General features: G+C 44.3%; 1 protein-coding gene across 1 annotated transcript; it reads right to left on the bottom strand.

Moving 5' to 3' along the window:
* Positions 1-5,218: 5,218 nt before the first annotated feature.
* Positions 5,219-10,717, bottom strand: CZ1H4orf54 (chromosome Z1 C4orf54 homolog). Its single transcript, XM_088661124.1, has one exon. The coding sequence runs from the start codon at positions 10,214-10,216 to the stop codon at positions 5,243-5,245; it is 4,974 nt and encodes a 1,657-aa protein (XP_088517250.1). The 5' UTR covers positions 10,217-10,717; the 3' UTR covers positions 5,219-5,242.
* Positions 10,718-27,692: the final 16,975 nt, after the last annotated feature.

The following is a 27,692-nucleotide window of genomic DNA, read 5'->3' as shown; positions in this document are numbered from 1 at the left end:
GGTGGGGAAAGCTTTGCTGTGCTAGCTCAAGTCCTATTGTGGGCTTCTGCTAGCAGGACCTGTTAGTTGAATCCAGCTCAGGAACACTAAACCCTTTTGACCCCCCATATTTGTTTGGGGGGCATCCCCCCAATGTTAGGTGAGGTCAGAGGAGCCAGGAATATGGCAGCAGCGTGGCTTTAGTGGCCAGCTCCTTCTCCTCCTCCTGCCGTGGCGGGGAAGGAGGGGGAAGCAGCCTCCAGCCGGTGACAACAGGAGGAGGAGGAGCTGCCAGCCACTGAAGTCATGTGGCTGCCACATTCCTAGCTCCTCCGACCTAGCGCAATGTGGGAACATTGCACATCGCATCCTGATGTGACGTCATTGCATGCATGACCTCCTGAAGGAACAACGGTCCCCCAATCTGCCTCACAAGCTGGTGCCTCTGGTTGGGCCTGTATGTTTTCACTGGGGCACAGACATGACTGGCTTTAGCTAAACTGGAACCTAAGTGCATTGAACCAAGCTCATCAAAGTGCATACCTATAATGTAAACCAGGTCCTAACTCAGCTTCTACTGAAGATTATTTCAAGAATACAACTTGTGTATTCTTTCAGGGGAAACAACATGTGTTGGCTGTTACTTGCAAACTTTTAATACCTTTGAAGAAACAGAACTAAGTTTGAAATGACTTTACATCATCTTTACATGTCTTTTTCTGAAAAATAGTTCAAGTTAAAGCTTAAGGAAAACTACATGTTACACACAAATGTGTGTATCAAATTCCTTACAATCAATTTTTTTAAAAAAGAAACACAGATGATGGAGGGGCATCTAACCCTTCCCATGTCCAGTTTTTGCAGTTATGTCAGGGAACAGGTTAAGCACTTGCCTTCTTTCTGCATTCTGTTGTTTTTCCATTCAAAGCTGCTTTTCATTAAAAAGCAAATGGCTCGTATTGTTTATTTACATGCATTTGCATGTAACATGTAGTTAGCCACATGTGTTAGCAGGCATAACAATTACCTTGCATTATATATAGACAGTTTACAAAAATACCACAACTCACCCACCCACACTTGCATAATTAAATTTACGCACAGTTAAAAAACAGGGGGAGGAGGTGTTATACAAACATGAACATCATCAACACTTGTGTTGTACAAAAAATGCATGAGAAATACATGACAAAGAGAAAAAGCAGCTTAAATGAGAGCTTAGCATTACCAAGTCGTTTTCAGATTAAGGGAAAGAAATTCTCGTTGTTTGTGCCTGTAAGATAAAGTACAAACAAAAAATAAATCCTCTATTTACAGAACAATGTTTGTTAGAAAGCATCTTAGAATAAAGGTCCAATTATTAGTCTCTCTCTCTCTGTATCTCTCTCTCTCTCTCTCTCTCTCTCTCTCTCTCTCTCTCTCTCTCTCTCTCACACACACACACACACACACACACACCATTGGACATGCTGCTTTACCATTCTTGATAGGGCTATATCCAACTCAGTCACACACCCTACACTAGCCATCTCCATTAAATACAGTGAGTTTAAATACAGTGGGAGTACTCTGAGCATGGTTTATATTAGATGCAACTCATATTAGATACAATTCATAAATTCTCCAGTCCAAAATCTGATCTCAGAATCATAAAATTGGAACGAACCTTGAAGGTTGCCCAGTCCAACCCTGACATGCTTACATCACTCTCTGCTTCTGCATCTTAAATCTGTGTTAAATTCCTCATTCACAAAAACAAGACTTGCAACCAAAGTTGGGAGTCAAAAAGGTGCAGGAAATTTCTACCTTTGAAGACATTCCCAAAATGATTTTCATTATGCTGAGGGCCACCAGTTTCTATTTTTATACCAAAAAATATCTTTTGACAAAGCCCAAGCAGAATGTACCTCTGAAGTTTGAATCTTAGTGTATGAGATTGGATAAAAGCATATAAAATTATGCATTTTGTGGAGAAAGAAAGAAAAATATCCCCCTCTCATAACACTAGAACTTGTAGGCATCCAATGAAGCTCAATGTTAGAAGATTCAGGACAGATCAAAGGGAGTACTTCTTCACACAGGGCATAGTGAAATTGTGGCGTTCACCCCCACAAGAGCTAGTGATGACTACCAACTTGGATAGCTTTAAAGGAGAACTAAACAAATTCATGGAGGATAAGGCTAGCAATGTCTACTAGCCATGTTGGCTACCATCTACGTTTAAGATCAGAGTCAATATGCCTTTGAATACCACTTGCTGGGAATCCAAGACTGATGTCCTGCTTGCAGGCTTCCCTTGGGCAGGTTGCTTTCGTGATTACACCTAGACACTGAATCCACAAAAACGAGATATTGGGCTTCTAGCATTAAAAAAAACCCCACAAAAAACCAGCTGCCTATATTGGATTAGAGCCACAGCAGTAGGGGATGGGTAGCCCTTTAACCCAAAGCTCCTACTCCCCACTCACGCTGGGTAAGTAGCTGCTTCAAGGCAGGGGGATGATTTAAAAAGGAAAGGAAGGCATTGGAGGGGTGTGCTGTAAGCCCAACCTGGTTCCCTATGGCTGCTTTTAACCTTTTTAAAAAAGAAGGAGTGGGAGGTGTCCTCCTGCCATCTCATCTAAGTGCACACTTAGCTCGCTTGAAGTTCTCGTATACAGAGATCGACAAGGCTATTTGTGTAACCACAAATATAGAGTATCCACTGCCCCATTAAGATGAAAGATTTATTACACTCAACTCAAGCTTATCCCTCTGTACACAGATACACCTCTTTAAGAAATAAGACGAGACACTTCAAGTGAGGGGAAAGCATCCTAGAAAATGAAGTACAATATGATGCAGGAGAATCTTTTGTTGATATTGAACCTTGGCCAAGACATACAGCAGACTCCAGGCTTACCCTGCTCTCACCCACTGGGTGCAATGAGGGCCAACCTAAACATTGCTTTAGTCACCATTTTTGAATACTATGGGTCTCATTTTTTTGCAAAAAGCCAATGCAGGTGAGCCAAGTCCAGATCACGACCTTGACATGGTGGTGAACTCTTTTCATTTCACTGTTTCCCTGCTGAAACCCAAGCTGCTATATGCCCTAGGCTTTTTTTAAATATAAAACAAACAAACAAACTATGGGTTGTATGCAACTGGGGGTTGCCAGTCACAAAATAGCTGCTATGGGGGGGGGGACAAAGCATAACACATGGGGAGCATTGCATAGCACAAGGTTAGATAGCTACCTCCAGCAACCTTATACTTACCATGAGAAATCAGCTATGTGCTGCTGGTCCCAATTGTGGAGATCATACAATATTGATTTTACATGCCACACGCACACTGATGGTGGCCACAGTACACCCACTCTCATTTCACAGAAGTCACTTAGAAGGTACCTGTGCATTTTACCCCATAGATTTTTTCCCCCTAGGAGTGCTAGAGTGAAAGCCATGGTACTCATGGGTGCTGGGTTGGCGACCCCTGAGATAAATGCTTCTCAGGGTAGATCCATTGAAATTAACAGGCCTAAGTAAGTTATGCACTCTAATTTCAATGGGCATGACTAACATTAAAATGTTATGAACTGGCAAGAGCTCTCTGAGGTAATTTGCTGAATGTTATGATTGCCAACTTTCTTTTCCTGGCAAGACTCCTGTACCTTTATCTATACATAATGAACAAAAACTCCACCTGCAGAATCTCTGCTTGTTGAGCAGCTGTTAAAGCCCTACCAGAAAAAAGTTGGCAACTCTACTGTTAGTATGAACAATATCATATGTCACAGATGAGTGATGAAACGGCAGCTCAGTGGCTCTTGGCATTTCTTTGAAGTGAGCCAGGTGGTGATCTACAATCTCGCCACTTCTGTGATATGTCAGAGCATTCACGCTAACAGTCAATACACACAGACACTCCTCACTTTCTTCAGCTCAGCTGTTCCTCTGAATTTATCCTGCCTTCTAATCAAACAGGGACCACTAAGAATCTGATGCCTCTCATCTTCCAAAACATTCTTCTTCTGCTAACCCTCTCTCTTGCCAAAAAACCCAAAAAACCTATCTTGGGGGAGATGCAAGTGGGTGCATTAACCAATAAACCGGAAAGTGCTTAGATACGGAGTTTGATTAATCAATTACAGAAAACTTTACCCCCCCAATTAATCACAGGGCTACTACACACATGCAACAATGACTACCTTTAAGGACAGTGCTTTCTGCACAGGAAACATGTATAAACCTCATGTACACCATCATGTGAGTGCACACATATTATTCCCCTTTGGAAACAGCTTCCTGGTGTGAACATACAAGGGAGCCACTTGTGACAAATTTAATAACTAATCATCATCAGTACCAGCTAATTCATGGGGATCAAGAAAGGGCTGCTCAAGTTGTTAGCATGATAACCAGCTGCCCTGAATCAAAGGTAAAGGTAAAAGCAAGCTGTCAATGTGCACAGTGCCTTACCCCACAGGGCTTCCACCTCACAACTAGGGTTGCCAGACTCATAGAGGATAGGACTTCTGTGCCTTTAATTGCTCCGCTCTCTTTTGAGTCTGGAAACCTTAAAGAGAAACCAGCAGACCCTTTGCTTGGAAATTAAACAAAGGGTCTGCTGGTTTCTCTTTAAGGTTTCCAGACTCAAAAGAGAGCAGGGCAATTAAAGGCACAGAAGTCCTGTCCTCTATTGAGTCTGGAAACCCTACTCACAACACACACATTTGTAGGAAGTAGGGTTCCCACCTTTGTTCTGGCAAAATACAGGACAAGCTTGTGATTGGAACAGTGTTGTTGTTTTTTTTAAAAAAAATCTGATGCTGAAGTGACTTCAAAGCAATCCATTACAATCCATTGCAACCTAGATGGCTCCTCTGGAATTTGTAGGCGTGCACACACATGAATTCGTAAAAGCTTGGCTACCCAGAGCTGAAGTACGTTACTGTTCACACACCCGTTCAAACCCATGCAACTTGGCAGAGATCGAGAGAGAGAAGACCTGACACCCAGGTCAAAATTGTACCCATACAGGACGTAGCCTTTTGCACTGAAATGTGAGACAGAGACAATCCTGCATTATGAAGGGCAGGTGGCTATCCTAGGAGGAGTGGGCGTGCATGTGTGTGTGTGTGGGGGGGGTGGAGGCCCTTTCCGTAAGTTGCCTGTGAGGAGGCCTGGGATAACAAACACGCTGCCCTGGCTTGCTGGCCAAGAGCCCAACTCACCCGTGGCAGCAGCAGCAGCAGCAGCATCCCTGGCCGGGCTCTCCATCACCGGTGCTCCACAACGAAGCGCATAGTGGTGCCGTCGAAGGAAGGAGGCGCGATGATCCTGGGCCCCAGAGGCTGCGAGTTGATGCTGATGAGCGGCGCCTTCCCCTCGCCAGGAACCCCTTGCTGCTGCTGTGGTGGCTGCTGTGGCTGCTGCTGCTGAGCAGCTTTGCCCGTGGGCATGTAGTAAGGGCTGTCCGCCCCGGGGCTGGTGGGACCGAGCTCTCCGCCCGGCTGCTGGGCAAGCTGGCCCTGCAGGGCGCTGGCAGGCAAGACCGCAGGCAAGAAGCCCGGGTAGATCATGTAGGCCGCGGCAGGGGCGCCGTAGGCTCCCGCCGCGCCCAGCGCCAGGGAGGACACCGGGAGGGTCATGGGGGCCACGGCCGGAGGTTGCGCCTGGGCCGGCAGGGGCACCTCCACGTACTGCCCGGTCTCGGGGTCGAAGAGGCGCCTCTTCTGAGGCGGCGGCTGCTGCTGCAACGGAGCGTCCACCACGTAGCACTGCCCGGTGCTGAGGTCCAGCAGCACTTTGCATTGCGTCTGAGGCGCCTGGAAAGCGGCAGGCTCGGCGGCCGCGGGCGGAGAGAAGCACAGCAGAGGTGCGGGCTGGGCAGCGCCCGAGAAAGCGGCAAAGGACAAGGCCTGAGGGAAGAGCTGCGCGGGGGACACTTCGAACTGAGGCGGCTGCTGCTGCGGAGGATGGGCGGCCTGAGGCTGCGGGGCGGCTGCCTCTCCTCGCTGCTGTTGCTCGGCCGCCTCCTGCCCATGGGTCTTGCTGGTGCTGTAGGGCTGGTGGCTGCACAGGGCCGCCGCTGCCGCCGCCGCGGACACTAGGCCTGGGCGGCAGCCTCGGTCTCCTGATGCGGCTGCCCCCGGTTGCTCCGTCGACGACGGCACCTTCAGAGGGATGGCCAGGTAGTTCCCGCAGTCAGGAGCCGCCACAGTCGCCACCTTGGGGACCCTGTCGGGCTCCACGAGACTCCCCTGCCTGTCCCCAAAGAGCTTGATGGAGCGAGGCCCGGCCTGGCCTTTCAGGCCTCTTGGTGGCGGATCAGGAGATGGCTGAGGCTGCTGCTGCTTGGCCTTCTGGGCCTGGGCATTGAAGGTGAAGGTGTTGCGGGGTGCCACGGGGGCCCTGCCTCTCTCCATGCCCCCTGCGGCCTCCCCATGGAAGCCTGGCCCGCGTGCCCGCTCCCGAGCCTGTGCCAAGCTTTCGAAGGTCGCCATCTTGGCTGACACCTTCTCTGTGTTCTTGGTTGGGTTGGCATTCCGGCTGCGGGGTTGACGCTCGGGCGCAGGCCTGCTGCTGGCGATGCCGCTGGGGGAAGTCGTCAAGGCCGCACTCTGACTGGCATCCTGGTCCTCTCCCTTGTCGCCGGCCGTGGACTCGTCCCTGGATCCCGTGGCTGTGGCTCCCCCGGTGGTCCTTTCCTCGCTGGCGATGAGGGACAGGACATGGCTGTCGGTGATGGGCAGTGGGTCGCTCTTGCGCTTCCATTCGTTCTTGTGGAAGCTGTAGAGCTCCTCCATGCTCCGGACGGCCGCTGTAAGTTTCTCCAGCGCTTGGTGGTTCGCTGTGAGGGGTGCCTTGGCCACCTCTTCTCGTGGAATTTCTTCTTCACTAGCCACCGCCAGTGGGCTTACCTTGCTGCTTTTCTCCACTGGCATGGGTTGAATTGGCGGTGGTGGCGGTGGTGGCGGCTGTGCTTGCTGCCTCCAGGGCACAGATGTTTTGGACACTATCTTCAGCACAGCAGGCTGGCGAGGGTCGCTTTTGTTAGGGGCAATTGTAGCTACGGGCAGCCTCCCTGAGGTCCTGTGCACCAGGATTGTCCCATCTTGGCTGGATGGCAGCATCTTGCCCCCGCTACTTGCTTTGGCCCCTGTCTCTGAAGCCATGCTGGCCCTCTTGTCTTCCTTGCTGTTGCTTACTGCCTGACAGGTTATCACCATGGGAGACAGAGGCCTGGAGATGCCTGCTGTCACCAGCCGCTTGGGTTTCTGCTCAGATGTTCCCTGGTCAGAGTTGACACTGCCTCTGTCACTGTTGTTATCCCCCGACTCGTGGCTATAGCTACTCTTAATTAGTTTCCTGACATCTGTAACCTGATGGATAGGCCCTTGCACCTTGTGTTTGTTTTCTCTTACATCGCGTACCAGGAATTGAGGCACTTTGTCCGTACCTTCCCCTTTGAATTGTTTTTGCTGCTGGCCTCTGGTATCTTCAGCTGCCTTGAAAAAGTTTGGGACACATCCAGATAGCTTGGGTGTGAGGAGCTTAGCAATATTGAAAGGGTGATCTTTATTTTGCTGCATGCTACCCAAACTGATCTTGATCTCAGGAGGTTTGGGCTTTATCATTGTGGTAGCGATGGCAGTCTGAGCCGCTGTGTTGGTTGCTGTAGAATATTTTGTCACTTGTGTGCTGGATTGCTTTTCTTTGGTTGTTTGTTGAATATTTGGGACAAAGAGACGAGACATTTTAGTTGATTTGCTGGCTGAGAATTCTCCCAAATCAGCCTTCCAGTCACCTTTGGAGGAATTTTTCAGTTTTCCCACAGGAGCTTTCTCCTCCTTTTTCTCTGCTTCTTTTTCTTTCCATGTTCTAAATGCACTGTTCTGGCTGCGGAGAAAAGTTGCCTTGAGAGTTTCAGAAGCACTCTCTTTTATTTTACATGCCTCTTCTAAGAGTGTTTCAGAAAGGGATCGATCCAGGCTAATATTTCCCTCCCGGGGAGTAGATGGCTTGGAGGTAGGGGACTTGCTGTCAAAAAACTCCCCCAAATCATCTGCTGTTACAATAGTGTAATCAGAGCTACCTTCTGAATATCTAGAATTCTGTCTCTGCAAACCCCCATCCCTTAACTTTTCTTTGAAAGCACCATCTACCTCTTTAGAAGATAAGGAATTGGACATACCAGAATATGTGGTGTCCGAGAGTTCGCCCCTTTCCATTTTGAATTCATGCTCCAGTTGCATTTTCTTTGAGATAACATTTTTAAGGAGACTAGATGCAAACTTTGATTTATTCTGTGTGCCTTCCATGGTTTCTGCAGCCAGCCCAGTTTGTTTGCAAGTTTCATTGCCCAGCTCCTTTGGCAGTGTTTCTGTAACTTCATCTGTGCAACTTGATCCAGCAGCAGCATTTTCAGAAGGTTTAGCAGGTCTGGGGACACCCGCTTTTATATTGCTGCTAAAATTCAGAGTCTCCAACAAAGTAACAACCCGGGAGCCTGACTGGATCCGTTTTTCAAAGCAAGGCGGTGTCTCAACATGCGTTATTTCCCCATCAAGCTTGCTGACAACAAACTCTAATGCTTTAGTCTGTGACTTATTGGAGTGAATGTAGAACTGGTCACTGGATGTCTTTGTCCCAGTGCTTCTGTTCCATCCTGCAGATGCGGTGCTGCTTTTGAAAAGATTTTGCTCTGCTTTCTGCCCAAGGCTGCCACACTTTAAATCCAAGTAAGTTGACCACCGGTTGATTCCTAGTGTGTGATCCGAAAGAGATGTGGAGGATTCACTGGAGCTCAAGTTCAAGGTATCAAAGTAGGGATAAGCTAAGCTGCGGAATGCCCTTGCTGTCAGGCTTCTTACTTCTTTATCTGCATCATCCAACTCACTTACCACGCTTGAGGCACCGCTTGAATATCCTCCCAATTCTCTTGCTCTTATGGCTCCACACCTAGTTTGCAAACGTGCAGGAACTGCAATAAATTTTTTTGCATAGTCATGAAACACATCTTGTTTCAAACTTGAATTTCGTTCATGAGCTGTAGAGACACAGAGGCTCATGTCGCCTTCATGCTTGGCAGCATAAATAATGTTTTGCTTTTCGTGCTGGTTGCTAGGCTCATTTATAGCCCTGGAAGTAGGTTTGATTGATAGGAGTATCTGGCCTGCCGAATTCTCACTCATGTTGCTGAGGTTCTTGGACTGACTTTCTTCCGAGCTGGCGCATTTGTCTGTGCTAGGGGTATCATTTTCAGAATTAATGCTGACTATCTCTGTACTGCTGGTATTATCGATACTGTCTGTCCGATTATTGGGATCACTAGTGGTCGTGCTGAGATAACAGCTATTGTCCTCTTCTGTCTGGGTATCCGCAAGAGTCTCGTCACTCCCAAAGGAAGCGTAATCCACAAAGGAATAAATCACGTTGTTGTCCTCGAAATCCCACCGAGAGGCTAACCCATAATCAAAGTCCATGTCATGGTCCACTTCGCTAAGCTGGATTTCATGGGTTGTAATATAATGTGCTTCATCGTTATTGTTACAGTTGTTCTCACTGGTGTAGCTTTGCTGTGAGTGCATCAGTTGTGAAGCACGCCTGCACCCTCCTCTCTGGTTACTCAGACAGATTTCTTTGCAGTCTGCATCATCGTCCTCATCACTTTCATATCCAAATGAAGAAGAGGAGGTTTTCCCCTCCGTTCCCATGTCATCCATTTTTGGAAAGCTGCCTGTCTCTTGTACTGGCGAAGGACAAGAGGATGAGGATGATTCTGGGCAGCCATTTGTGTAAAGCTGAATGTTGGAGATACTAGGGGACAAAGTGTTCTCAGACCCTTCTGAGCTGTTGCCAGTGATGCTTCCCCCCACCTCATCAGCCTTCATCCCCACAGGGGAAGGAGTGCCTTCCATTTTAGATTTATAATCCTGGGGTGCTTCATTTGCAGATTTGTCTGCCAGCATATTGTTAGCCAATCTGTTAACCTCACTGATCCCATAAGGTCCATTTTTAGGTTTGATAAAGGCCACTTTACTTCCATTCCCTGCCAAAGTCAGTTTTAGAGCTCGGGGACTCTCTCCCCTCCCTCCAGGGAAATCATAAATCTCCACATATTTTGATTCCTCAGATGAGGATGTTGATGCCTCTTGAGAATGGTGCTTCATCATTCGGCTGTTGCTTTCTCCAGCATTCCCTTTTTGAGTGATGATCGGCTCAGCAGGCGATTTTGTAAGCAGTTCCATTCCGATCACTGCAAGTTGACTGAAGGGAACAAAGAGATTTCGACCAAGACTCGAAGCTGGGAGTCACACACGTGTCTCCAGTGCTGTGGTTCCCAACTTCACTCCCTGCAGTTTAGCGGAAGACCCTGGAGAGACGCCCGATAGTCCCGCAGTGGTAGTAAGGCGGGTGGCTGCTGTTGTCTCTGCGGAGATGGGGGGGGGGGTAGCTGCTGCTGCCAGTGTCTTATTCCAGAGCTATGAAGTACAGTTGTTGGTTTGGCACGAAGAGCTGTCAGTCTGAATGCCATTGGTAACTGAAGTAGCAGTATTAGCAGCATCTGCAGCTCAGCTTCCCCAGACATCCCAAAATGAAGAGAAAGCATATGGAAATTCTTGTACTTCTAGTTATGAAGGGGGCGGGGGGTCTTGTTCAGTATATAGTCATTATATAGTTAGAGGAATATTAGCCTTATTTATTACGTAGTATTTGGACCGAGAGAATGCTCTGTGACAAGAAGAAGGGGTAGCAGGGTGGAAAGCATATACTGCTGTTTGAAGTGCTAATTTTAAATATATAAATAAAAATTCCAGACACTGTTTGCATGGACAAGAGGCTCACATTGAACTAAGTTTTCATACAGCATTGAAGACAACAAATTATTTACATTTTTAATAGTACCGGTAAACTTTTAAAAACTTCCGAATTTTAGTTCATATTAGAGAAGTTAGTTTGTCTAGCACCTGGTTGAAATTTCATGCAAAAATGTTTAAAGTATTTATTTCATGCCCAAAGTTTTTCAAAAGGTTTTTCTTTAGTGTAGCCCCATATCAGAATTATTGTTTTCCTCCAAAATACTTGAAGCAAACATTCTGGATGTCTTAGAACATTCTGGATGTCTTAGAACATTCTGGATGTCTTAGAACACATATAGTTAAATAAATGAATTTAGGTACCGTAATTTGAAATTACCGTACACAGAATCTATCAGTTAAACCCTCAATTCTATAAACTGAGTACAGAAGGAAAGAGTTTTAGTCAAGGCATGTCAGCCACAATTAATTGCACTTAATTCCCATTAGAGTCAAGCGGACTTAAGCACGTCTAACTTTATGCTGGATTGTGGCCACCTGTTATAATCAGATCCAATCACATTTCAGCACAGAAGACAATTGATAATCTTGGGTAACAAATCATTTACCTTCTCTCTGACTCTTGTAAAGCTGTTCCTTGGATAACAAGCAACTTTTTGTACCTCACAAGAAGAAAATAATTTCCTACTGAATCTTCAGATATGTCTTTAACCGCCTGGAAAGGGAAGTTGAAGAGAAGCACTGAGAAATGTTAAACTGGTTTGGATTTTCATAGCCACTTTGGTGAGAGGAATGAAACTGTGGAGCATTTTTGTAAGATCAGTGTAGCTTGCTAGGTCAAAACTATTAACTATACATAGACTGTGTGTCATATCATCCGATTGAATAAAGTACTATTTTAAACTATCACATTTGTACATAGCAGAAATAAATGTGTTCAGCCATCAGTCACAGCAAGAATCCCAACCCCCACTAATAAAATGTTCTTGCCCATCTTTCTACTTTCAAACACTTAAGGTGGAAAGCTGTTACTGATAGCAAGGAAAATACAAACAAAAGATGTGAAATGGTGGATCAGGTAGAATTAAGTGATGTTTGCGTAGGAACTGTAGTTTGGAAAAAAAATTCATTTGGGTAACCTGTGGGTGGAAAAACCATGTTCCAAATGTATACCTTCTGGACCAGAGGCAATGTTCTTTACCATGTTTTTTTTTTACAATGTTGTGCTTTAAGACAATGTTGGCCAATCTGAAAATTAAGGAAACAGTTCCATAACCATATAATTTATTTATATTCACTTTCTTTGAAAAAGGGTGTAGTACAGGAATGCTAAATATTCAGAATGATAAAACTTCAAAAGAATAAACACTTGAGCAGCACTAAAACAGCCTATAACTTTTAAAACAGCAGGGGATGGAGCATACATCAAGTGCCTGGCTGGATAAAAAAATGTGTTTATAGACTTCCTGAAAGCAGGAAGTAAGGGAGCCTTTCTAAAGCTCCATGACCATGGCACCACCACCAAGAAGACCCTTTCCATGGTGACCAAGTACTTCAGATACGTCTGTAAATGGTTGGAAATGGGAGTCAAACCCACAGTGGCATCCTCTCTTTCCACTGGAGAAAGGCCAAAGACTGTCCAAAGCCTATTTTAGGGCTAAAGTAAATTAATATTGGCAAAGGTAGACTTTTAGGTAACCTGGGCGTCTTTATTGTTATGCAACAGGGATTTGTTTATTGTGAAAAGGATCCTTCGAAGACATTTCCTTTCCATCCGTGGGAAAAGGAACAGTAGTACGGTAGAAAACTCAAAAAGGGAAGGAGCGATGTGTTCCACAGTGTTTCCTTTTATCTATGACAGCTCAGATTTGGTCAGTAACATTTCCTCATAACATCATGTAGCTGGTTGGGGTAGACTTCCATTTAACATTGGCAATACTGCATGAGGTGAAACTTGTGAAACAATGTAAGATGGAGTCTTAAGTGTCTTTAGTAGATAGATTACTAACATTAATGATGATTTACATTGAAATAGAATGAGAATAGATCCGTAAGAAAGGAGGGAAAGAGAGGGAAAGGTGCCACATTCCATCTTCTTTAGGAGAAGAACTTTGATGATACTCAACAATGGGAGAATATTCAAATAAGAGGATTTTTAAAAACTAATTTACCCACTATAGTCTATTTATAACTGATAATGTTAAAGTAATTGTTGTCCAGAAGCATTCTGTGACTACAAAATAAGGCAGTTTTAAAATTATAGTTAGAACGAAGACAGCATTTCTAGGAAAATGGAATGTTCAGGTTATATTACAGGCTGGACATTCAATCAGAGTAAGGCACTGAGCCAGTCATACAGGGTTCATAATGTAATGACCTGCCATACAGGATAGCCAAATTTGGGAATCAATTTGGATCATGAATCACTTCTCAGGACATCTGTGTCTAAGATCAGGTGGGAGGGATTTAAGTCCCTGGGCAGTAGAAAGGAAAAGCATCACAATTTCACACTTTCACCATGACAGCATCTGGTCATGGAGAGCTATTTCAAGTGTCCAGGAAGGTCCAGTGGGAGAAATATAATTTCCAGGGAGGAAATTGATTATGAAGGGCAAAAACTGGTTTGGAAGGACGTCTGTTTTAAGAGAGTTACCTGCAAAAAATATCCCCAGTTACAACCTGTCATCTTTGTACCCAGTATGAAAATACAACACATTTAATGAAGTTTCCACTACATGCCAGGGGTTCAGATTGTACCAGTAGCTTGCTTTTTGAGGTTTGCAAGTCACCATGGGCTGACTGGATAGCACCAAGAATTCCATTAGCTTGTACAAAACGGCCCTCTAGTGTTGAAATATTATATTGTATTAGTTTCTTGGTGTTTCAGAAGATAAGCACACACCTTCAAAAAATATGTAATCTCTTGCTTTAGTCTACAACAGGGGTTCCCATCAAAATTTTCTCGAGGACCCCTCATCGAGCCGCTATTGTGACAAGGACCCCCATTAATTCCTAATCCTAAATCTAATTCCTAATTCCTAATCTAATTTTTCCAGTAAGCTTAACACTGATCTTGGAAGGGTTAGGTTCAAGGGACGCCGACGATTTAGGTTCAATGGACACTGACAAGATCGGTTCGAGAGTCACTGACTTACTTGCTTGAACATCAAATGCATTATCTTCCTCTTCATCTGTAGGCCTTTGTCGTTTTAACGAACCACTTTTTAACCAACGGTCCATTTTTAACTACGCAAACTGTAGCTTCCACGAAAAACAACGCTTTGTTTACAAACACTACTGTTTTGCAAAGAGGCAGCGCGTGCCAGGGAGGAGGGAGGGGAATGGAGAAGACAGGGTACCTGCGCAGTAGCGCACAAATGAAGCCGACGCGCGCAAAGCATATTGGGGAGGTGAGCGTTAGTAGAATGCGCGCGCTGCCTCTTTGCAAAACAGTAGTGTTTGTAAAGCGCCACCTAACGGCATACAGCAGAACTACTGCCTCTATCTAATTCTAGTTTAGCGCTAGACTGCTCATGCAGGAAGCGGCCAAAACAAAAAATATGTTATCATATGAAATATATTTAATATATTTTTTATTCTAATAGCATCTTGCGGACCCCTCTGGCATAGCCCGCGGACCCCTGGGGGTCCCCGGACCACCTGTTGGGAACCACTGGTCTACAACATGGTCGCTACTAGGAAAGTTTAATATAGAACATTTTTCATAAGAAGTACAGTGGTGCCTCGCTTAACCAATGCCCTGCTTAATGAAATTTCCGCTTAACGAAAGGATTTTTCGAGCGGAGCTTGCCTCGCTAGACGAATGCGTTTTACGAAAAATTCGTCTAGCGACTCGCGGTTTCCCATAGGAATGCATTGAAATTCAATTAATGCATTCCTATGGGCAAAAAAAAAAATCCAATAAAAAAAATCAATGCATTCCTATGGGATTCGCTAGATGAATTTTTCGCTATAAGAAAAGACCCATGGAATGAATTAATTTCGTCTAGCGAGGCACCACTGTATTAGATACTTTTGCCAAAAAAGAAAAAAAGAATTAATACATAAGGAGAGCCCTGCTGCCTCAGACCACAGGACCATCTAGTCCAGCCTCCTATTTTTACAATGGCCAACCAGAATGCCTACAAGAAACCCACAAGCAGGACCTCAGTGCAATACACTCTTCCCACATGGTCTGGTTTAACCTGGGAAGAGTCTTGAGGGCCAGCTAATGACGCCTGATACAACTAATACTGCAGACTTCGGTGTGCAGCAGAATTTATTTGACAGAGTGTAAAGTGATTTACTTTACATAAGCACCTATTCCATCAGGCTGCAGGAGAGAGAGAGGGGAAGGGAAGGGATGGGAAGCAGGGCCACTCCATCTGTTCAACTGAGAGACCAGCTTCTGGTGCCTCCTCTTCAATTGTTTTTATTCTATTCAATTGTTATAAAAACTAAGATCAGGTGGCTGAGTTTCCTTTTATTATTTATTTTTATAGCCACTGTATGATGATGTTGTTGTTGTTGTTGTTGTTTTTGAATTATGGTGCTGGAGGAGACTCTTGAGAGTCCCATGGACTGCAAGAAGATCAAACCTATCCATTCTGAAGGAAATCAGCCCTGAGTGCTCACTGGAAGGGCAGATCGTGAAGCTGAGGCTCCAATACTTTGGCCACCTCATGAGAAGAGAAGACTTCCTGGAAAAGACCCTGATGTTGGGAAAGATGGAGGGCACAAGGAGAAGGGGACGACAGAGGACGAGATGGTTGGACAGTGTTCTCGAAGCTACCAACATGAGTTTGACCAAACTGTGGGAGGCAGTGCAAGACAGGAGTGCCTGGCGTGCTCTGGTCCATGGGGTCATGAAGAGTCGGACACGACTAAACGACTAAACAAAAACAACATCAAATGTTTTTTTTTGGTTGAAAGGTGGGACAAAACTGCTTTGAAAACATCTAAATGTAGAGCCACTTTGGGCCTTCTTGCAGGTCAAACTGCTGAAAAAACTACCAATGTCTTCCTGGTTTGTGAATCTTACGCTTGTTGGAAGCTTCCTACATAGTGGAACTTTCCATGCTAACTTTTTTTGTCAGGAAAATAACCAGTATGTATTTAATAATGAGTGGGATCCACTGAAATTTAAAGAATTAGGAAATGATTAGGAGGAGGAGGAGGAGGAGGAGGAGGAAGAGTGCGGAATCTGTTTCAGCTAAAATAATCTGTTGCAGCAGGGGCAAAATCTTGTTATCCTTAGTGTAATCCTTGGCAGTTTGGCTTAAGTAGTACTTGTCATTTAGATGGATAGTTAACAGGACAAATGCATGTAAGAACTGGAATTGGAAATTGGAAGAATTTGTGGGGGGTTTTTTAGATGGGTTGTTTCTTGTGGTGTACTTGAATAACTACTATCAATAACTTAATTTATTTTTATATGCATGTTATAATGTTGAGTTACATTTCTTTAAAAGCAGGAACAAAAATTGTAACTTCATTTTGAAGTGGCACAAACATTTCATTGCCATAGGACTCATTCTGCTACATTTGTGGATCTGACCTTATTCCTGAACAACTTATACTAGATTGTCTTTTCTGTTAAAGCATTCTGAACATCTCAGAACAAGGACTTCTGTGCATTAGAGACCTATTTGCACGACCTTAAAAACATTTAAAACAAAAAACAAGAAACCCAAATCTTTAGTCCCCTTTTTCATTTGAGAGATTAGGATCATAATAAGCTATTTTGCACATGTCAAACACTCCTGGCAACCTTTTCAAATTTGCCTTTCCCTGCAAGCGCGACCCTCTTCCAAGGAATGGAACTGTAAACCTGGACAGGTTTCAAGACCTTAACCTGAGTGAGATTAAAAGGATTTAGAGGCCTTACATTGCCCCTTAGAATGGGAGACTGCATTTCCTCTCCAGGATGAGAACGGATCATATTCTGGCATGCTGTATTACACAGTGCAATGTGCTGCCTTGTAACTGAAGCCCTGTTAGTGTCAGGGGCAGAAGTACTTGCGAAATAACAGATACAAAAAAGTACTCCCTTTCCCCTTAATCAAGTCACACCATCACGCCAGATGCTCTTTGCAAACACGCTGACCAAGGCATGATGAAGTTATTAAATTGTTAACCTTTTGCATCCCCCCCTCCCTGGCTCATCATGCTGCATTTATTTTAGAAAGAAGCACCTTTTAAAGAAAGCAGAACTACTGCTCAATTTCTGTTGCATGAATGCCTTTCCACCAAACAGATTAAGAGCTAAACACCTGCCATCCTGACATGCAAATAATCTTCACTACATCCATCTAGAATTTACAGTGCTGTTGGCATGAAAGAGTATTTATGGGAATAGCTGGCTTTACTGAAACCCAAGGAGATAGCATTTCATGCACAAGCAGCGTGTATCATGAGAAAAACTGAGTACAAGAAGTTTTGCGGACACGGACACACACACACACACACACACACACACACACACACACACACACACACACGTGCTTCCTTTTAGCCCCTTTTGTCCTTGGAACAGAGGATAAAAGGCCTTCATTGGGTGGGGTGGGAGAATCAGTGAGATGAAAATGTAGGAGTATTTCAAATACAGTGGTACCTCTACTTACGAATAACTCTACTTACGAATAACTCTACTTACGAATGGAGCTTTGTCCGCCATCTTGGATGCGGTTTAGATAGGATTTTTTCTACTTACGAATTTTTAGATAGGGTTGCTTCGACTTACGATTTTTTTCTCCCAATGCATTCCTATGGGATTCGACTTACAATTTTTTTCTACTTACAAATGTGCGTTTGGAACGCATTAAATTTGTAAGTAGAGGTACCACTGTATTTGGGCTTAGACAAGAATAAAGGACAAAATGGTTGCCCCTCTCTCATTTCCACATACAGAAGGTGACTGTACTTACTTATTTAAATCAGACAAGGGAATGTATTTCTTTACCCAGAGCATAGTCAAACTATGGAATATGCTTCCACAAGAAGCACTGGAATTGAGGATGCCTTCCTTGGAGACACTCCTGTGGAAACGTGTTTTTAGCTATTGGTTAACACTTAGTTGGTCTCTAAGGTGCTACTGGAAGCAATTTTTTTATTTTTTGTTTCGACTTTGGCACAGATTACCTAATTATTATCTAGCCCAATGCTTATGGCGTGATGAGTTTACTGGCCCTTTTTGGAATTTCACCATTAGAAATTCTGAAGTATGATCTTACGACAGCAAAAAAGATTATTACCCAAAGATTGGACGATATAGAGATGCAACGCCCAAATGTTCTCCGCGACATTTGGGCGTTAATCCTTCATTTCATGTGCCAGCTTACTTATCATCCCTTCCTATTGCCACTCATCGTTTTGCTTTTATTAAGGCATGTTTTAATGTCTTCCCCTCAAATGTCCTCCTTCACAGATTTTCTAAGGGCCAAGTTTCGGTTTTATGTGCCTGTGATAACTCCTTGATTGAAACCCTGCAGCACATAGTGTTTATATGTCCTTTATATTGTGCTGTCCGTAAGAATTTATTGCTCCCACTAATTCAAAAACTCCCCAGGCATCTGGAAGAATCTCACCTTGCTTTTTTATTGCAAGACACAAATCCGTTTGTAACTCTACAAATGGCAAAAAAATTAACTTCTGTTTTGACATATAAGAGACAGAATGGATTGTTATATACAACTTGAAATTCTTTTATTATATCCTTATCTAATTCTGTATATCCTTTTAAGCTATTTTACCTTTTAATTGTAAATCAAATTGTGCGTGTTTCTGTTCTTGTTTTATTATGTCTATGAGCTTAAAGCTGAAATAAAGTGATTTGGATTTGGATTATGAAATATGCTTCCGCAAGAAGTAGAAGGGATGGGCGCTAACTTGGGCAGTTTTTTAGAGGATTCAACAAATTCATGGAGGATAATGGCTACTAGCTAATATGACATTGTTCTACCTCCACTGTTGGAGGCATTATGGACTTTGAATAGGAGTTGCTGGGAATTGTAGGTAGGGAGAGTGCTCTTGTGCTTAGGTCCTGTTTGTGGTCTTCCTATAGGCATCTGATTGACCACTGTGAGAATGGGATTCTGGACTTGACAAGCCACTGGCCTCAACCAGCAGGACTCATGTTCTTACTTCAACAATAGCAGAGAGACAGTGTCTTACACTGCACCTGAGGCCACCTGGTGGGGCTGATGGGAATGATAGTCCAACAAAATCTGGAGAGCACCATGTTGGCAAATTCTGACAAAGGAGACAAGTTTTTACGGAAGCCCCACCCCAAGCTAATGGATGAAATCATTCTCTCGCCAGCCCTAAATACCATACCCTTGGTAACCACTCACAGACAATGAGAGACACTAAAAAAATGCTCATCCCACTTAGAGGTATTATCTGGTGCTGTCAACTCTACCACCCCATTCTAACTACTCAAGGATTCAGGGTGAACAAGCAATCCATGTAAATAACTACTCAGAAAACAAACAATTAAAAAAAAAAAGATTGGGAGCTCGGCCTGTATTAATTGATGGCACAATGGGAGAGAATTCAGCAATTTGCCCAAAGTTTCCTAGTCAAGTACAATCTCCTCCCAAAAAAATAGAGACTAAAAAGGATGTGGCCCTTGTGCGAACTCAACAGGTTGACACAAAAGGAGAAACACCAGTTGTGCCTCTATCCAGAAACAGTCCTGACCAAAATGACTGCCATGTAGACAGGCCTACCTCCTGAGTCATGCGGATCTGTCTGCTACTGCTCCCAATTCATCCTCACAATACTGGGGGGGGGGAGCTAGATAGCAATGCCTTCCCAGGGACAGATGGTCCAACTGCTGCACCACTTGATGTCTCCATCTGAGCAGAATTTCCAGGCCCCGAGTTGCTGCATCTCTGGCTATGCCTCTGCAGCATTGCTTTTGTATGCAGGGTAAACAGTCATTTGTACTAGCTGCGTGTTTGTGAAATAAATATAAATGGGATGGACTGTAATAGTGTGTGAGAGGTCAAATAGTTGAGATTCATAAGGAGCTCTGAGTGATGGAAGTTTGGTTTGCAGTACCATCATTCACGGCTTGAGACACCCTGAACAGTGGTTGAGATGAATATTGGAAGATCCAGGCCAGACAAAAGAAAGTACTTCTTCACACAGTTCACAGTTAAACTATGGAGTTGGCTCCCACAAGACCGAAGGACAGCTGCCACCTTGGATAGCTTGAAAAGAGGATTAGATTGATTCATAGAGGGTAAGGCTATCAATGTCCTGGCTCCCACCAAAAGACAAACAACTCAGACTCTTGGTGTGGGGGACCCTAAAAGTTTTATTAAGGAAATCGGTAACACAATCTTTGCATCAGTTCAGAATAAAGGTTGCAAGGTTCAGCAGGTACAATAGCAGAGTCTAGGATACATGGCTAGGCATAAGCAAAGACATTCCAACACTTGACATGTAGATGTTAAGCACCATAGAGGATACAATCAAACCCTGAGGAACCCCATACTGAAGTCTCCACAGGACCAAAGATCACTCCCCAGGCACTCTTTTGAAACAACCATTCAAGTAGGACTGGAAACACCGCAAAGCAGTGCCACCCACTCCTAACTCGGACAGCCACTCAAGAAGGATTTCATGGTCGATGGTATCAAAAGCTGCTGAGAGATCAAGGAGAATGAACAAGGACACATTTCCCCTGTCTCTCTTCCGACAGAGGTCATCATACAGGGTGACCAGAGTAGTTTCTGGGCTAAAACTAGGCCTAAACTCTGATTGAAATGTATCTAGAAAATCAGTTGCCTGGATCTAGTCACACACCCCAGGCACATTGGACAGTTACTCATTTGAGCCAGTTGGCGATATTTCTTTCACTTGTTCATCATTCCATTGACACCTTGATGTTTGTTTACTGCCCAGGTTAAGTCAATGCACTATTGCAGTAGCATGATGTAGAAGTCTACCTCTCAGATAGCCTGCAGTGTGAACTGGGATTCTCTGCAAAACAAGATTCAAAATACTGTATCCACATTCACTCTGAACCAGGAATCAAGATACATGTATAGAAGGCACAGAGTCCCCTTCTGGTTTGGGAACTGCAAGCACAGATTGGGTGGAGATACGTAACAGCATTGAGATGTGAGGCATCCCAATGCAGGTCCTGTTTATGCTACATGCTGTGAATCTGGAAGCAAGTTCCATAATGCTTCAGTGCAGATGGACATTGAATATACCCAGTCACTAATGTTAGTCTAATGAAAATTTGACTCTGGGGTGTGGGTATGTTTGGTTCCCCCTCTCTACTATGCACACACAAATCTGCATTGTACATTTGTGCATAACATGAAAATGCACACTTTTTGCCCAAAGTAGCATACAGGTATTCATCGTTCTACACCAGTCCTTGGCTACATCCCAACAATTTTTAATGGGATGAAATGTGCAGATTAATCTATATTTATGCTGTTGATCTGACAGCTTGAGACACTGGATTTAAGCAGCAGCCAGGATTTGCACTGCTTTAATGTTCTTTGCCATATTAGCGACAATCTGTGACACCTGCTTTTGGTGATATTAACTGAAGCTCATGCACTGCAAATTTCTTCTTTGGCTTGCCTTGTGGGGCAAAGAAGTACTTTCTATCACATGGTGATAGAAAGGCAGATCAAGCAGCTCTCAAAGCAAAGCCTCCATGAAACTGCATTTGCTATATATAGATGGGTGCAATAAACACCATTGTGAATTGTTTTCCAGCCTGCTGTTTGAGATTATTTGCGTGTGTGTGTGTGTTTATACATATATACCTACACACTGAGATACAATTAGATCTCTGTTATACACATTACCACATTTTATATCATTTAGGCTTCAATCCTAACCCCACTTACCTGGGAGTCTGCCCCACTGAATTTGATAGGACTTAATTTGAGTCAATGTGGTTAGGAATGCGGTGTTAGTAAATTAGTCAATACAAATTATAGTGAGAGCGGTAGTGCTTGGAGTCTTAACACTACAGCTGCTGTAAAAAAAATCAATAAGTCAAAAAGGTGCAATTTTATCTATCTATCTATCTATTTATGATACAAAACTAAATGTAATAATCAATAAACATTTAAAAGCATCACAGCAACTCAAAATAGTTTTTTTAATTAACTGCAAGCTAAAATGTATCGGGAATGAGAGCATGTATACCTTAATGAGCTTTGAACAGAATTCAGAATTGAATTTCCATCTAGTAAAACACACTGTAAAGGTCAGGTTCAAGAGCAGATCGTGCCAAATCTCTAATGACTTTAAATTTTTACGAGACTGAAAAACGATATTGTGGCAGAATATAGGTAGATAGCACCAAAGCACAGGCTGGGCACTTCATGTGCTTCATAACTTTCACTTTTTAAATGAGTATTGTACAGGAGAAGTGCATTCAACTCCAGTGCACATGAATACAGCCTGGTACTGTATTTTGAAACATTTGCTTTTATTTGTAACCGAACTTAGGGTACTGCAGCCTGCCGTTGCCTAATCACAGGAAATCCCACTGAACAAAGCTAGTTAACACAGAGCCTGACCCACGAAATTCAGAACATTCTGAATTTCACAACGCCATCCACTGCTACCTGCCACATTCCCCCCCCCCACAAGCACACACAGGGGTGACTCATGCGTTTGCAAAAAACCTGCAGAATTATTTCCCCCTTCCTACACATGGAGATCTGTGTGGTTCATTTTCTCCCACAGCTACTCTCCTTTCCTTAAGCTGCTTTAGCTTTGCAGTTGGCAGCCTGATAATCAAGAGGGAGTTCGGGCTTCTGATGCATTTGCCAGCTGCCTGGCTCTGATGCATTTGTGTTACAGACACTATGGTACTTTCCAAACACAACAGGTGTGCCCTCTTTTAATCTCTTTCACATTTTGACAGTGGCACGCAGGACACCAGCTCTTCCATCCTCCTCCAAGAAAGGCAATTGCTAATGAACCTGGTACAGTAGTTACAAGCTCTGCAGTCTGGGCTGAAAGACAGCGACATTATCCTGATTTTCCCCCACTTTTCACACGCATGAAAACTTCACAATCTCTGTCACCTATCTCCTTCAGCAACCCTACCCACTGATTCTCTTTCCATGCCTCCTCTGCAAACTCATATCAGTTTTAGAAGTTAGCTGTCATAACAGCTTCTTCCAAATAATCCTGGGGTGGTATTCAACTGAGTTTTACTTAAATTAAACCCACTGAAATGTACCTAACATGACTAAGTTAGGGTCATTAGTTTCATTGGGTGTACTCTGAGTGGGACTTAGAACTATAGTTTGCCAAAGTGGTAAGCTTTTTCAGAGATCTCACCTGACAGAACTACAGTTCCCTGGGAAGAGGGAACGATGTTAAATCAGCTTTAGAGAGTGGATAATTGTCTTATGGCTGTCTTATTCCATGGATCCTTTCCTCTACACACTCAAAATTGATTTATCTGTTACTAGAGGAGCACTTCCCTATGTCTGGATTTCATGATGTGCAAATAATGTTCATACCACATGAGTCAGGCAAATGATACGACTCCTTTGGCATCCATGATTAATCCTCTAAGGCAGAGAGGCCTTAGCACCAACATTTTATCTGTTTAAGGCTACAGTCTTATGCTCATTTACTTGGACCTAAGTCGAGCTGTCTCCAAACTTTGGGGGGGCACCAGGGCATTGGGCAAGATGTTCCTCCTTGGGTTGGCCTATTGCCTATTCTTCAGGGCTCAGTCTACAAAACTGCCCACAGGGAATGCTCCATGGAACCATAGACTTGAAAGACCTCAAATGACATCCAGTTCACGCTCTGCCAATTCAGGAAATAGACTACTACAGCAACCCTGATAGGTGGCTACCCAGCCTCTGCTTAAAAACCTGCAATGAAGAGGAGCCTATCCCAGTGGTACTATCAGGAGCAGACAGAGACCAGGAGCCTGCTTAACAGAAGGAGCAGGTTGGCTTAGCACATATCACCATCTAAAGAAGTAGTCCCCATAAGACCATTAGGCCCAGAGGCTAAAACTGCCTAGCTGTCAACACTGAGTCCGCCACCTTTTGATACAATCTGTTCCACATTGAATAGCTTATACTATCATGATGTTCTTCCTAAAGTTTTCTCTACATCCTTCTTCTTGTAATTTGGGTGATGCAGTGGGGTTTTGTTGTTTATGATGATGGTGGAGCTCTGGCTTCCATCGTGGTGTCCAGAAGTGGTTTAGTCATGCTGGCCACATGACCCAGAAAGCTTTCAGCGGACAGATGCCGGCTCCCTCGGCCTGAAGGGAGATGAGCATTGTACCCCATAGTCGCCTTTGACTGGACTTAACCATCCACGGGTCATTTATCTTACCTGTTGGTACAATAATGATGGATTAGTAGTGGGTTAGGACTGGACTGTCCACACATCATTAGACCAAGTATTTTATTTTTCTTAATCACCAACTGTTTCTTTTTAACCTGGAGCTCGAGAGCAGAAGAATGTTGAGCTGTGAGATCAGTCATTAACAAACCTGGAGGTGGAGCTTATCTGCACTGTCACGCTTATTAAGTGAAAAGTGTGGAAGTCAGCTGAATTTGATACTACTGAGGTTTATGATACCAGGGCTCATAAATCCAGTAAAGCGGGGAAACAGATGAGGATGGACTCTCTGGTGCATGAATTCTCTTCCTTAACTTAGAAAAATAGTCACCCAAGGTTACAGTGAAGGGGGTAACTGAAGAAGAAGCAGACAAAAACTCACATGGCAGCTGCTTTTGCCTATTTGCCAGGTCTAAAACCCAGACCGGAGGAATCATTCTGACGTAAAAAAAACCAAGGCAACCAGAAAAGGCATCCATTTATGGACAGCTGTTCAGAGGCTGTTGCGCTCAGGCCCTGCTTATGGGTTTCCCATGGGTATCTGGTTGGATACTGAGAAAGGAAGTTGCAGTGCTAGGTGGGCCTTTGGCCTGATCCTGCAATGTTATTCTTCTTTTCTGAAATGTTCTGTGCATTTTTAACACCAGAAACCATTAAAAAATAATAAGCTCGAGCTATTCAGTGCATGAAGTGCAGCAGCGTTTGCTAAAAGCTTCACGCCTGTCACTATCCCTGTGAAAAGTGCTGATCTTTCAGATGAATCTTAAAAAGCAATTGATGTGTTATGCAGAGTCATTTCCTGGCTGGCTATGCTGACACATCAGAACATGAGTTATGGAGACATTCTGTGAAGGAAGGGAGAATGTGATGGTTGCCCAGTTAATTTGTTAAATGGCTGTAAGGACTCCGAAACAAAAATAATTGTCCTGGTTAATGGCAGATCTGTTGTAACTGTTGCAAGCATTTGTAAAATGAAGAGTGGAGAGAGGAGCTGGAGTAGCCTGCTGGAATCCTGCAGCTCTGTGCATTTGCATCTGTGTACCTTGGACGCGGGTGGTGCTGTGGTCTAAACCACAGAGCCGAGGGCTTGCCGATCAGAAGGTCAGCGGTTCGAATCCCCGTGATGGGGTGAGCTCCCGTTGCTCGGTCCCATCTCCTGCCAACCTAGCTGTTCGAAAGCATGTCAAAGTGCAAGTAGATAAATAGGTACCGCTCCGGTGGGAAGGTAAACGGTGTTTCCGTGCACTGCTCTGGTTCGCCAGAAGTGGCTTTGTCATGCTGGCCACATGACCCGGAAGCTGTACGTCGACTTCCTTGGCCAGTAAAGCGCCGCAACCCCAGAGTCGTCTGCGACTGGACCTAATGGTCAGGGGTCCCTTTACCTTGAGTTACCAAGTGAAGGATGACCTTTCATTCTGGAGCAGGAGGTTCCAGTGCTTAGATGCCCAGGAACTGGGAATCCCTGCTCTAGAATCTATTTATTTATTGCTGTGGAAAGACACTGATGATGGTTAGACAAATTCATGGAGGATGACCATGGTTAGTAGCCTGTGTTCTGCCTCCACTGTTGGAATATATCACAAGCTGAGAGAGCATGGTTGCATTCAAGTCACAGGAGCAAAAGAAGAGCCTGCTGGATCATGCCAGTGACCCATTTGAGTCCAGCATCCTGCTCTCACAGTGACCAACCAGATGCCTGGGAGAAACATGCAACCAGGACCCAAGCACAAGAGCCCTCTCACCTCCTGCATTTTCCAGCAACGGGTTTTCAGAAGCATGCTCCCTCCAACAGCAGAGGTGGAGGTTAGCAGTCATTTGCATCCATATCCTCCATGAATTTGCCTAATCTTCTAAAGCCATCCAAGTTGATGGCTACCACTGCCTCTCAGGGGAGAAAATTCCACAGTTTAACTGTGTGAAAAAGCACTTCCTTTCATCATCCAACATTTAGATTCATTGGATGTTCCCAAGTTCTAGTGTAATGCAAGAGGGACAAAAAAACTTTTCTCTATCCACTCTAGCCAGGTATAATTTTGCACACTTCTATCACGTTGCCTTTTCCTCTAAACTAAAAAGCCCCAAATGCTGTAACATTTCCTCATAGGGGACTTTCTCAAGAACTCTGGTTGCCCTTTTCTGAAGCTTTCCAGGTTCATAGCCATATGTTTCTGGTTGTGCACTCTGAGAGCAGACTGCTGGACTAGGTGGTCCTTTGGTCTGATCCAGCAGGGCTCCTATATGTTCTTATTTAGAGATTTGTGCCATCAGTGGAAAACTGGTCAGGGCTGAAGAACTGATGCTGAACCCTTCAAAGTGCCCCTTGGCTTTTCGCTGACGCGTAACGATAGATGTTGACTGAATTTCATGCGCTGTTGCAAATTCTCCACTTCTCATGAGCTTTATCTGAGATCCGGTTCACATAACCCTTTGCACTTCTTGGCATGGGAGCTGATCCGTGCTACTGCTGCATTGCAGTGGACACTCATTGAAGCGGTTGACTAATTGCTTCACCACATGGCCAGGTGGCCCATCAGCTTCTGATGAGCTGAGGGTAAAAATACATACCTCATCACAAGCTGTCCACCCGCATCTTAGAACCAAAGGGGAGGGGATCGTGGCCTTGGGTTACTTTGAAATGTTAAAGGGGAAGGGGGAGAACAGGATGGAAAATGTCAGCTTTTTGATTAAAAAGACCTGTTCACACATACACCCAAGCATACCCACACCAGCAAGTCCAGATGAACTGTGTTAAGTGGGGGGGGGGGAGCTTCATTCCAGTATACCATGATCCTAATTATGTATCCATTTGCCAGGCTTATATTGAAATGTGTATTTAATGCCCCATGTATTTAAATCACATTTAAAGCACCCCTCACAGAGCTACAGTTCCCAGCACCTTTAACTAACTGCAGTTCCCAGGACACTTTAGGGGTTACTTTTAATGTATGGTGTATATGCAACCACAGTAAGCAGAAATCAGAATTTTCTGTAAGAGAAACACTTAGGAGTGTGAAATACCTGAAAGCTACAAAAGGGCTTAGAAAAGTCACAAGGCAGAGTTCTCTGGCAGGGTGACTGAATCATATTGTACAGCTCTCTGGGAGCACAGCGCCAGATGTTTAAGGTTCCACAGGTATCTATTTCAAGTACCTGTTTCAAGGATACCTACTTTTCGGAGGTATCACTCATCACACGTTACATCTTTTTTTTTGCAAAGCGGCACACAGGGATGGCCACTAGCCATCACATCTTCAGAAGCCTCCAAGTGGCAGTAGCAGCAGCTGTAGTAGTAGTCAGAATTGACAGGTAGGTACCACAGGACCCATAGCCAAACCTGTTCCAGCTCTTCCAGTGCCATAGCTTGCACTTGCTTACTGAATCACTTACTCTCTCTCACGGAAGGGAACAGTGCAGTAGGCCTGCATTTCCTTGGCAGTAGCCACTAAGGAACTGCACTATTACTCTTGTATCTGTGCTAGAGATAGGGATGTAAGAAAGCATCCTTTTCCAGTCTGCCCTGCATTCATCCCACACATCACTG

This window comes from Zootoca vivipara, chromosome Z1 (genome assembly GCF_965207765.1).
Source record: "Zootoca vivipara chromosome Z1, rZooViv2.hap1.1, whole genome shotgun sequence".
NCBI classification, from domain to species: Eukaryota; Metazoa; Chordata; class Lepidosauria; order Squamata; family Lacertidae; genus Zootoca; species Zootoca vivipara.
The sequence above is the reverse complement of the archived record's forward strand: the minus strand, read 5'-3'. Positions and strand labels throughout refer to the sequence as shown.

What these genes read in the sequence shown, in the direction of transcription:
- CZ1H4orf54 (XM_088661124.1), bottom strand. Translation starts at nt 10,216, where the DNA reads ATGGAACTGCTTACAAAATCGCCTGCTGAGCCGATCATCACTCAAAAA.